Source organism: Falco naumanni, chromosome 7 (assembly GCF_017639655.2).
Source record: "Falco naumanni isolate bFalNau1 chromosome 7, bFalNau1.pat, whole genome shotgun sequence".
Lineage (NCBI taxonomy): Eukaryota > Metazoa > Chordata > Aves > Falconiformes > Falconidae > Falco > Falco naumanni.
Window position 1 is genome coordinate 57252359 of NC_054060.1, and position 12634 is coordinate 57264992.

General features: G+C 37.0%; 1 protein-coding gene across 1 annotated transcript in view; it reads right to left on the bottom strand.

Moving 5' to 3' along the window:
- The window catches only part of STXBP6 (syntaxin binding protein 6), a 120106-nt gene that overhangs the window by 26737 nt on the left and 80735 nt on the right, over positions 1 to 12634 (bottom strand). The window contains exons 3-4 of the mRNA XM_040601560.1: positions 6279 to 6409; positions 4317 to 4482 (exon numbers count right to left, since the gene is read on the bottom strand). Coding sequence (XP_040457494.1) covers positions 4317 to 4482; positions 6279 to 6409 — 297 coding nt within the window. The remainder of the gene's footprint in view (positions 1 to 4316; positions 4483 to 6278; positions 6410 to 12634) is intronic.

Sequence of the window (12634 nt, forward strand, 5' to 3'; positions counted from 1 at the left end):
AATTAGACATATTCAAATACCAGAACTCGTATGTTAGAAGGACACAAAAGTGGAAAATATTTCCTACCTCAGACTAAAAATCCTCTACCCCTAAATGCCTGCCTTTTCTTTCCTCTCAAAATAACATTCAGAATGCATGTAAGCTATGGGGAGTGCTCTAAGTTGTAAAGAAAAGACAGACCTGAAATATTCATTACAAGATACCAGTGGGAAGAATCTTACTACGGTCTCCCTAAATTTTAATTTGTTCTTTGTTCTCATAATTAGCACCCACACCTTTAATCAGTTCTCATTATGGCTGTAATGCTAATCAAGCTACAGAAAACAGTCTAGCCTATTCAGCTCTACAGACTATATGCTTACATGATACTCAAATGAAAATAAAGCAAAAAATGGTGTGGGTCAAGAGGAAGCAGCGGCACGGCTCTGGACCATAGGGGGAAGTGTGTGTGGCAGGGAGAAGGTGCAGGAGGATGGCAATGAAGAGGGTCTGCATTCCACAGGGACACCCATATTTATTTACAGCTAAGCTCCTAAGCACTTCCTGCAGAAACAGGAGCAGCATGAATTTCACTTTCTTCACTCTTATCCCTTGGGAAGGAATGAGGCTCAATAAGACAAGTAAGCTTGTAAACAAGCCCTTCAAGTTCTTTTACCTTCAGTTCCACTTAGGAAGAAGTATTCTTTGGTGGCATTATTTTATTTTTGAAAATATGCATTAGCTACAAGATACGCATGACATACATGATGTACATCATCACATACGTAAGTATGTGACTGTATGCATACATATATTCTAGTAATCTATTTAAAAAAATAATTGTAGGGTATTCGAAGTTAAACTAACATTTAAAAATAATATTACTTTTAACACAACCCAGAAAGTTCAAAATAATATAACTTAAAACATGAATGCTACCTTGGTAGAGCAGATGGAATGACATGGTCCATCTGAAATTTGACTGCACTAGGGTTTAAGGATGATTTGAATACACCACTTCGGTTAATGAGCAAAACACCCCAACAAAACAGTAACAACAAAAAACCCAAGCTGCAAATTCTGAACCAAATTTAATTAATTTCAAGCTATATCCTCATGTATGTGTTCTTTGGTTTGCTCAGCTACAGTAGGACCTTAATTTTTCCAGTCAGGATGAATTTGAGATTGACACCATATTTCACTGTATTTGCCACAACGCCCCCTCTGATACTTCAGGTTTCAGACCAAACTGGATTTTACCCACAGCAGGCCCGCCCTGGGCTTCTAATGAGGGCCAGCAGAACTGCAGGTGTCTCCCCAGTGTCCGCGCCTGCTAACCACCAGCTCGCAGAACAGCTTCTACAGTCCATGAATGGTGCTGCTTCTGGCCAATTACTGACTCCTTTTGCCTCAAAATAACAGACTAACCAACATAAGCCAGCGACTGAACTAACTTCACCATATCACATATTACCAAGGAGACCTGCCTTTAATTGAGGCCAACAAGAAGCTGGAGGACTTTTTACAAGGGCCTGTAGTGACAGGTCAAGGGGTAATGGCTTTAAACTGAAAGAGGGTAGATTTAGATTACATATTAGGAAAAATTCTTTTCTGTGAGCATGATGAGGCGATGGCACAGGTTGCCCAGAGCAGCTGTGGATGCCCCATCCCTGGCAGTGTTCCAGGCCAGGCTGGATGGGGCTCTGAGCAACCTGGTCTAGTGGAAGCCTGTGGCAGGGGTGGTTGGAAACAGATGTTCTTTAAGCCCCACTTCAACTCAAACCACTCTGTGATTCTATGACATTTCAAAGCTTTTATGACAGTTGTTGGAAGAAGCACGGGTCCACTAGATAAACACATTTAAAATAATGCAAAAGCTTTTGAAGATGACAGAAGGATTAGTGAAACGTGTTGCCCCATATACTAGACTATTAGGTAAAATGCTAAACAATACTGCAGAAAAAATTTACATAGTTCTGAAAATTTTAGTTTGAAAGGCTAATGTAACCTATTTTTTCATACTTAATTATCTATATTATTAAGACATACCAGCATGAGTGCTAGAACAATGCTTTGTGAATTGAATAAGAATTTAACTGCATGAACACACCAATAAATCTTGTAATTACAGTGTAGCAGTAGAAAACTTAGCATTGCATTAAGAATACCAATCTGAATATGCAAAGGAACAGCAGACATTTAAACAGACTACTGCACCTTACATATTACAAGGCAATTACCAATAATATGACTGCATTGCCTTTTATAATTATTGATACTGGTTATTTGCTAAATGAGGACTTTTTTTTATTATTTTTGGTAGACTTGCTTAGTGAGGCTGCAACACAGAAGGTCACTGGAATTTTGGGTGAACTATTATTTAGTTTACAGCTAGTATAGTTTCTGTCAATTTAGACTTATCCACAGGGAGTCTGTAAACCAGCGTGAGGAAAAAGTTGACAGTGTGAAGAACAGCAGAAGCATTGCATCCATGAGGAGATTTATTAGTCCTTGGCCCTGTACCACATCACTGAGGCCATGTCTGTGCACAGTCAGAATGACAGGCAAGGAATATGGAAATAGGCACCATCTGGTACCTGAGGTTGGCTGAGTAAGCCAATCTTAGCACAAAGTTGTAACGCAGAGGATGCAGGTATGCTTCATGGGACATGGTAGAGTCTAGTGTGTGTTAAAAAAACAATAGCAGAAGTCAAGCAGAACTTAAAGAACCTCACTGGCAATTCCCGCCCCCCCCCCCCCCCCCCCCCCCCCCCCCCCCCCCAATGTGATGATGCTCATTTAGGGTAAAGGTTAATACTTGGGTCAGTTGAATCAGGAACTCAATTCTGGACAACTCAAACTTATACAAATAAAATAGTTTCAGAGGCTGAAACGTATGATTGTTTATTAATACTGACTTATTAGCAAGAATGACAGAAGTGAGAATCATTAGCAAAGAAATAACAAAAGGGGTTGATATGAGATTTCTTCCATATGAAATGCAAAAAATAGTAGAGGATATCTTCTCCTATCAGTGCAGAAACCGCTCCCTCACCACATCAAAAAGAAAACAGAAGGCATCTGGAAAAGGAAAGGGAAAAGTGGAAAGCGAAAAAACAAAGAGGAAGTTTAGAAGATATTTTGTGCCTTTTTTTTAGTATGAGCAGACACTAAAAGAAAAGGATGATTGATGGAACAGTTCTGACTTGTAACCACAAAGTTAGTGGTAACCTCAGTATCAGCGGCTAAAATGTAAGCACCAAGCTAGAGATTATTTTCCCCTTTCTCAAGTTTACCTTTGGTGTTTTAGAGGAAAAAGACGCAAGACAAAGTAATAGCCAGAAAAAAGAACATATAAAGGTGACTGCACAAAATGTAGTTCTGTCAATAGCATACAGAAACATATTCTAGATGTATGAGAGGTGAATTACCAGAAAGAACTGAATAAGGCTCTCCATATTTATAGTTGATGTTTATTAGGGGGAAGAAATAACAACTAAACAAAACCCCTAGTCAGCTTGTACTTCTCTTCTAGAGACTGGAGTCTCACTGAGAAAACTAATTTTTTTTTTTTTTTTTTAGCTGTGAAGAACACGGGAGATGTAAGAGTTTCTAAAAGTTTTCTGGTTTAGAGCAAACAAAAAGACTACACTTTCAGAAATTTCAGTCTAAGGGAGCAGATAAACTAGTTTATTTTCCTTAACAATACTTCATGAAACATGTGAAATTCCTCCACAAAAAAACAGTTTTTGTGGCTGTGAAAGTGGATGATAAACACTAGTTTCACATGTTGACCACACTTTTTTTGACCTAACTGGATGGTTTTTAGTCTATCCTGGAAATTCACCTTGAGATACATGACTTACAAAAACGTAACAAAGCTTTAAACTAATAGATTTCTGTAAAGGTCAAAGTAAATTCCAAAAAACCCATTGAAGTTTACTAATAGGCACTTTTTCAGATGTGAGGAAATGGTAATATAAAACAGGCTCTCAGCAGGAAATATTTCATGCCACTCAAACTTTTCTAGATGGATAAAAGTAGAGATTCAAATCAAAATCAAGGTTGCTAAGGAGGAGAATGACTTCTTAGTAGGTGGGTAAGGGATGCTGCCTCTAGAACAGAAGACTAGGGAAGCAAAGATAGCAGAAGAATGTGAAGTGGTGCTTGATGGAGAAATGCTGAAGCCTAGAAGTTTATTACTGTGAAATCAACATATTAAACCCCATGATTTCAACATGTAATTAGGCTGCCGGCTCATTTGAATACAGAATAACTCATGTACAAATCATCTCACGTCCAACTGCACAAAGTACTCCACCTTCGATTGACTTACCTCCCATAATTTTAGACTGGCAGTTGATAAATTCTGGCTTCTTGTCTGTAAGGTATCGTTGGCAAGTGTGATGTAGAACCTGAAAGAATGTGCATTTTTCTGAAGCTGTGCTTGCTACCCATTGGTCAAAAGCATTTTCAAATAGTAAATCAAATTCTGGGGAATCCTAGAAGGAAAAAAAAAACCACACGACTATTACCGCACGTTTATAAATGATTGGAGAAAGACACAGAGCTATTATTTTTAAAAAGATATGTTGGAAAAAGCAGAATGCCCATGCAACCCAAGACTATCCTGGGATTATTTTCCTTTGCACATTTTTAGATGGAAAAAAAACCAACCATAAAAAAAAAAACAACAAACCAAGCAGGAGGTTTTTTTCTTGCAGGTATTTTTAATGAGGAATATTCAGCTATGACAAAAATTCCTGAAAACAAAAATACTTAAGATCAAAAATTTAAAAGTTGGAATCTCCTAAGAAATCATTGCTATCTACAGATACATATTTACTTGTGTCTTCTACATGTGGCAAGGATTTGCACCTCTCAGCACAAAATCTACTTTCACATTATATTATAGAAGATGCAGTTCTGCTCTCAATGCTCAACTGAAGAAAAAACCAAACAGCAAGTCCCACTTATTGTAATGTATCATCATAAAGTTTTGCGTGTCTCAGAGTAACATGAACAAAAGAGCATTCCCAGAACAAATAAACTCCCATCTGTATACCATGCTTCAACTGGCAAAATGAATGGATTTTATGCATGTATTGCTAAGTATTTAGCAATATTTGCTAAATACCACTTTGTAATCTAGTAAATGCTTGTATGAATTGATACCACTAGGAATTCACATGAAGACAATTCTGAAAGGAACATATCTAAGCTCAAGAACTTCACAGGGCTTTCAGTCTGAGAGTATCACAAGTATGTTATTTGTATAGCTGCATAGCAGATGCTGGGAAAGGGCCTAAAGTTCATATCACTTACCTATCTGTCATTGCTCTCATTTTCATTGTCCCTTTACCCAGAGAAACTATGATTCCATCCCTTGCATTTCAAAAGGCAAGTGTCAAAGGGCTTCTTTTTTGTACGAAAGACTGTACTGGGTAGCAAGAGATTTTGGTGGACCATTATTAAGATGCTTAGGTGGCTGATCAGAGCATAGCTCTGAACAAACCAAGGGGGTTAGTCACGTATTTTGCTGTAAAATGAACACAGTAAACCACTTTGTGATCACACAATATGAGCCACATTCCTAACTTCTAATTCTGCTGTTTTACTACTGAAGGTTTGTATTCATAAGCTTATTACATTTTAGTACGACTTTGCCTTGAGACAGCTCAAGGCAAGCTGTATATTCCACATTAAAGGAATAAATCCAGAACTATTTAGGTGTGGGGGGGTGTGTGGGGGTGTTGCCTTTTTTTTTTTCGTTTTGTTTAAATCAGCTTTTACATGCCATTGGCAACTAAACCATACCACCATCCTTTGTAGAAAGATAAGAAATGCAGAAGGATCTGAGGATTGTCCTAGAAAAAAAATGCAAATTTCATAATATTTCAGAAACTCAAACCTCAGTAACCTCTCCTGTCCTTGCTTCCACTTGCTGCTCTATCTTATAACACAGCTGCATGCCAAAATGGACCCCAAGAGGCTTATAGCTGAAGACAAGGCAAACAAGGCTCTTGTTTTTCTCCTTACAAAGAAGGGAGAGTAGTAAAAAAAGTAGGGGAAGACAGGAAGAAAAAAAACCACATGACTACAAGCTTTGGCCTCCTCCATCTCTCCTATTAAAAATCTATTTGACATATTCCATTGAGTTATTTCTTTTTTGAGAATCTGCACTTAAACCTGTATCTTATTTTTCCAGATGCCTTTTGAATAGTAAAAGAATGCCCAATTCCCAAATCAATTACAAAAATAAGCTCAATTTTAATTTTCTAGAGCTGTTCAGACTCACCCGATTAGGGTCTATACCGTTGACCTGGCGAAGCTGCTCCAGCATCCACTGCGTTCTCCTGACAAAAGACGTAGAGCCTTCAAATTGCTTCACTTTTGTAATAGATGCTTGCGCTGGTTTCTTGTTTGTCACTGAACATATAAAAGAAGAAAAACATATAACTGAAACAGGCTTAATGTTTCAGGAATGTGCTGTTTAGTTTACTGTAGCAGTAGCTGCTTTTCTGGTGTATTTTCTACAATGTTCCACTAAGTCACTGTCACTGACATACATGTCACCGATTCCAACAGTAGAACACATTAGTCTTCCCGGATAACGTATTGAAATGCACATTTCTTATTGTCAGAATGATGGTACGATGCCAAATAAGCATTATACAACTTAAAATTAAGATATATTTTAGCCATTATCAGCTTAAGTTGCCAACACTGTGTAAAAAACAGAACTAAACCAAAGGTCTTTCCAACTGCATTTTTACACTTACCTTACTGTTCTCTTTTTCCCATGCTAATTAGCTGAGGTTTCTCATTCCCAGCCTCTTACTCATTTCTTCTTATCATTTTAGACAAGAGAAAAAAACCACACACCCCATCTCCATGTAAGTATAAGTCCACTTAGGTACCTTTTATTAATTAAAACCAAACAAAAAACCAAACACGAAACTAAAAAACCCAAACTGTTACTTTAGACTGACTTTCATGTTGGTGATTGAAAAAAATACAGGTTTCTCTGGTCTTCTCTCAACATGTCACATGTAGATCACATTTGTATAACCACCAGCATCTATGACATTCAATTCCCAATTTCTAGTTTCCAACCAACAGACTTAAGTATATGCACTTACCGCACTAAGAAAGTAAACGCACTAAATGAGACAACAGTATGAAAAATATAAAAATTAAGGAATTAAAAGTTTGCTCGGTGCCTCCCCCCAAAAATACTAGGTACCACAAAGAAAGACCATAAATCGTTGATGATTTTACTTGTTATAAACAAAATATATGTTAAAACCCACGAACTAAGATATGCAAGACTGCTCTGCTTTTCAAAAAAACCCCTCAATATAAACCACTCCAATTAGTGTACCCTTAACTCAGCATCAGATTTTCAAAGAGTACTTAAACATTAAAGCTAACTTTTCACCAGCAGGAAAACTGGCTTCCTGTATTAGACTCTTTCTCTAAACAAACAGATTTTCTTTTCATCAGTATAACTTCTAACCTCCATTAAAGTTCTGTAAGCAGTTTTAGACACTTTCTATTGTACTTTGCATTTCATTTATCTGTTGCTGTATGTTAAGTCACTCCCAAACACATTTCCACTTTGTGCGAAGAAATATTTTGTAATTCATTGTACTGCACTATCTACCAAAGCTAGTACAGTATTTATTTCTCTCCTTGAACTTTTTATTTCCAAAAATCCTTCTATCTATATGGTCCTCCAGAAAGAGTATTCCCGGAAAAGACACTTTCCTCTGCTTTTAGATACTGGCAATTAAAGGCAGCTTTTAAAATAATCAAGACTTGAATAATAAGATTGCTTATTTTTGTGCATGCCCTCTATCTTTACCCAAATAATTAGGAAAACTAACAGGCTTCTCATTCTGAAGATACATGCTGCATGCACTTCTGCCCTCAGGGGCACAGTTATACAAGATAATGGTGGAACATATAATTCCGTAAAGTTAAAAAGTCAATATTGATAATTCTGATCCTAAGAAACACTTAGGATCAAAAATTACCAATGCACAGACCACTGTCTTGATGATAAATGTACTTTGGGATAGATCAGCCAATGCAGATTAATATGAAAAGTTCTTTTCACTGTCTCAGATTTACACTTTATCAGTTCAGTGTGTGTCTGTGCACATGGAAGTCCAAGCACCCTTAGAAGAACCTAATCTGATAAACAAAAAATTCATTTCCAAGGAAATTTTAGTAGGTAAAAAAATAAAATTAAAAAAATCATTCCACATGGCAGATATTTGTTTTTAAAAGTTACTTTGGAATAGAAAGCATAGTTGGACTCAATATATTGACCAGACTATGGATAAGTACATAATAAACATATTGCCAGAAGTCTCTTAATCAGCAGCTGATGCACTGAGAACCAAATTGGACAGCCTGTGATTCAGAATCGCATGTCAAATAGTACAGAACAGAGAAAATCAATGTAGTATCAGAAAGGCAGCAGCAAAATAATATTAGAACAACTACTGAAATGCAATGACTAGGTATTACTAAGAAGTGAGAATATATTAGAGATTCATTGATTGCTCAATGGCCTATGCACCCAAGCCTAACAATAAGCAGAAGTGTCAGTCATCCTACCTATGCTTTTTCATATATATACATATAGAGAGAGAGAGAGAGACACACACACTTATATTCTACAGAATAGATTATAAGGTTCTTGGGTATCTCTGCTATCTTAGGTAGAAATTCAGTCCCAAGCTAGCTGACGAGATCCTCTTAGAAAACACGCTGGTCTCCCTTTAGGTCTCACACTCATAATTATTGCACACAGCCAAACAGACCAAACTGTATTTCACCTTTTAAGTCTTGGTATTGTAGGAAAAAGCTAGCATTTCTAGAACATTCAAAACCAACCAGCTACCCACAAACCCACCAAAGATGCTTTAGAACCTTCAGTTTAGTCCATGACAGCTTGACAGTCATTACAACTCTGCGAAACCCGTTGGCAGCTGGGAATACCATCCTCACTAGCTGCTCATTATGTTGCTTTACAAACTAGAGCACTTCCACAAAAGCCACTGAGTGGGCGTTGTTACCTTGCAAACATGTACAAAGTCTTCTCTTAAACCTGAAAAAAACCTGGAAGCAATCGCATGCTCCAAGCCACATTCCCTCTCTGACAACTCTGACAACAAATGCATTCGCTAAAATCTTCCACAATCATAATATATCATAATAAAATAAAAGACAATATTTAAGTTATACTTCAATTTTACTCTGATTTTTTTGTTTGCTTTGCTTCTTCTATTGTTTAACAGAACTTAACATTATGCTTTCAAAATACGAAGCTGTAGCAGTGTGGACAAAGCACACTTACTTGGAACCCGTAAGTAGATGGTAGGTGATAGGTCCATATGGTATTTCTGTGTGTCATGAGATGCAAATAAATAACCTTTTTTGTTTGGTTTTTTTTTTTCTTAAAGAACATATAGTTATTGGTAAAGTAAGAAAGAATATGTGAGAAGTCAGCTACAGCAATTTATGATGGAAGAGATTGTGAGGGCTTTTTCATATTTCTATTTGTTCTCCTGGGTTTGTTTTTTTTTTTTTGTTTAGGGTTTGTTTTTTGTTTGCCCTTTTTTTTTTTTAAACACTATATTAACATACAATCAAAAGTCACCAAGTCAGAAACAGCACTCTATCTTCTGTGATTGAAGACATTATTAACCATTCTGCATCATAAATAAAATTAAGTTTCAAAGAAGTTGTTAAAGCTTGAAAGGCACACATTTAAGTGAAATACTGTTTCAAAAGCAGATCAGAGAATACAAGGCTGAAATAGTCAGATCAGAATTAGCTTTAAAGAACGCTGTGACAGAGTCAAGGTGGTCACTGTTCTCACCATTTGGAATACATGGAAACAAAGACATTCATATTCCAGACTAGAATCCAGTACCACGTGAATGTCTAGCATCTTAAGCAGCAGATCAATACAGCTCTTCACACAGAAAGCTAAGGAAGACTGAATTCCCAGTCCAACTTCATCTCATCTGCAGTTCAGAATGTGTCGTCTTTACTTTTTCAGTCTCCTAAAGTATCTTTATTTGAATAGAAAAGATAGAAAAATGAAAAATGGCTAATTCCCTAAATATCTACCCCAAAACACCCGGCCTTGAGAAACTGTCTGAAAGCCCTAAACCACTGGACTATACTTTTTTATTTATGTTATCACATTTGAAATGCATATTTAAAAAACAGTGTCAGTCCCTGAAGTCTTGACTCTGTGTATCTGTATTTGTTTTGGATGTTCTTTAAATTTGGAACTGTGTATTTAATAACTTAAACTCTAGGCAATTAGGAATCTTATGACAAATGGTTTGATTGCCTCACAAAATTTCTAGTCGTATCACGTTATATTTCTAAGTATCGAATGACTGAAAGGAAGAAATTAAAAAATATGAAGTCTTGAAAGCAGGCAGTGACTGCTGCAACTGTTCACATTATAACAAACCCCTTTTTTATCTGGGCACTGTGCGGATTAATAAATTAAGCAGCCTTAACTTTCGCTGCGGTTGTGTCACTAGCTCTTGAGGGAAAAAAGTGTGGTAGTGCTAAGTAAGATCACTCAGAAAATTACTTTCATCTATGAAATTATTTCATTTGTGAAAGTGACAGACTGAGACTCACTCCTGACTGGGCCTGCAGGAGTCTGCTGAAGGCATTGACTATCTGTGTGGTTCAAAACTATTCATCACTTTAATGTTAGACCAGCATCGCTTATCTGTATGCCAAATCTTGTACAGTGGATACTCATCCCCCAACTCACAAATAACCAATGATGCCAAGTTTGTGAAACTGGCTGTTAATATTTAATGAAGGAAAAAATCTTTAGAATGCACTCAAGACAGCCTAAAGACTTTTTAAAAAAGGTATCTTTGATGAAGAAAAAGTTGAACTCAATACCATGGCAGTGTGATGTGATTTCATGGTCACTGTATCTAGAATATTATCCTACCTTCCTGTAGAAATGTTGCTCTAAAGAAAAACTCTTCACAGTGAGACTAAGTCTAAAAAAAACCCAAGAGTTTACTAAACAGCTTTTGATTCAGTCAGAATAAAACCAGCAAATCTTTGATACTGATTTTATTAGAAATGAAGTTACGTATTAGTATTTGTGGTAGAAATGCATTGTTTTTCCAAGCCGGTTCTTAAGGGACAAAAGCAGGTTATAAACACACTTTGACGGAGCTAATTACTCCTCTATACTTTCCAGTTCTCCAGTTCACCAAAGAAACAACTATTTCTTAAACTTGCAAAAAGCTCATGACTAAAATTCTGACAGTCCTGTACACAATCCCAGTAAGCTATGGCTACCAGATTGGCTGACGATCTGCAATTTCTGATTGTTGAAAAAAACAGTGACTTTTTTTTTGTTCCTTTGTCCAGTTGCTACTCAATTCTGCAACACCTGAGTACTCAGAGGACAAAGCATGAGTAACCTGTGGAAAGGCCTCAGAAGTCTGAGGAAGCCCAAGACAGGTTTCTTTCTTGCAAATGTCATAAAGTACAAAGGCTCAAAGAAAAGACAACATCAACAAGGCATCTAGAAAGACTGACCCTCATTTGTTATTCTCACCTACAGAATTCCAAAGCAAAAGTAAAGAAGATTTATCTCTATTCCTCTAACGCGAAGGGTTCTTCCTTCTGTCACAACAACTTTACAATTATTTTCCCCACACACTTCAAAATCTTTTCTTCCCAGAGTGAGGAAATAGGGACTAGGCAGGGGAAAGGCCACTAAGTGTCACATCCACCAACCCTCACAATAGTAGAAACTTGTATTATTGCTGTTCTGCGATTCTGGAAGGTAGTTTGAACTACTACAGTTCAGGCCACACGGTGGTCATATAAGCAAACTATGGTCCTGGCAAGCAACTTCCAGAATTTCCCAAAACAACTTTCCAACAATCAGACAAATGAAGCGGAGGATTAAGTAAGATGGAGCAAATGGGTACACTCTGACTTATTTAGGTACTAAAGAATAAGGACCAGATACATGAAAGTATCTTAGAATACTATCTGGATTTCAGGAAAACTGTTTCCAGTCTGCTTCACGTAATGGTTGTGAGCTTTTCTATCAACTCTAGCCTTAAGTCTGAACACCAAAACTTGTAGTATTTAATGGGTTTTTTTACAGAAGTTTTAATTAAACACTGATTTAATGAGGAGTCTAAATTAATTCTAGAAATTAAGTGTAGACTTTTGAGCCTTCCCACTGCGGCTGTCCAACTATTGCCTCCTGCAACCTTTGTACCTGTCACGGTTCTTAGACCTCAGCTATCTATACTACAAAGAGATGCTTTGAGAAGACAGTGCTAGTAAGAACTCAGACTTACATTGCCACCTCCAGGATTAATTTTAGATACAGACAAAAAAAAAAAAAAAGAATATGTTTGCAGTAGAAGACAGCTAGCCTCACTGCAAAGAAACAAAAGCAGCTGAAACTGGGGCAGGTTTAAATTCCCACTTGCTGCTCGAGGCTTGTCAGGTGTCAAAAAGTCTGATAGGTTGAGGTTCGACTTTTCAGAATTGCATTTCCTACATTTGGCCATATTTCCTTTTTCCTTCCTTTGACAACACTGCTTTCTCACCATCTGGGAT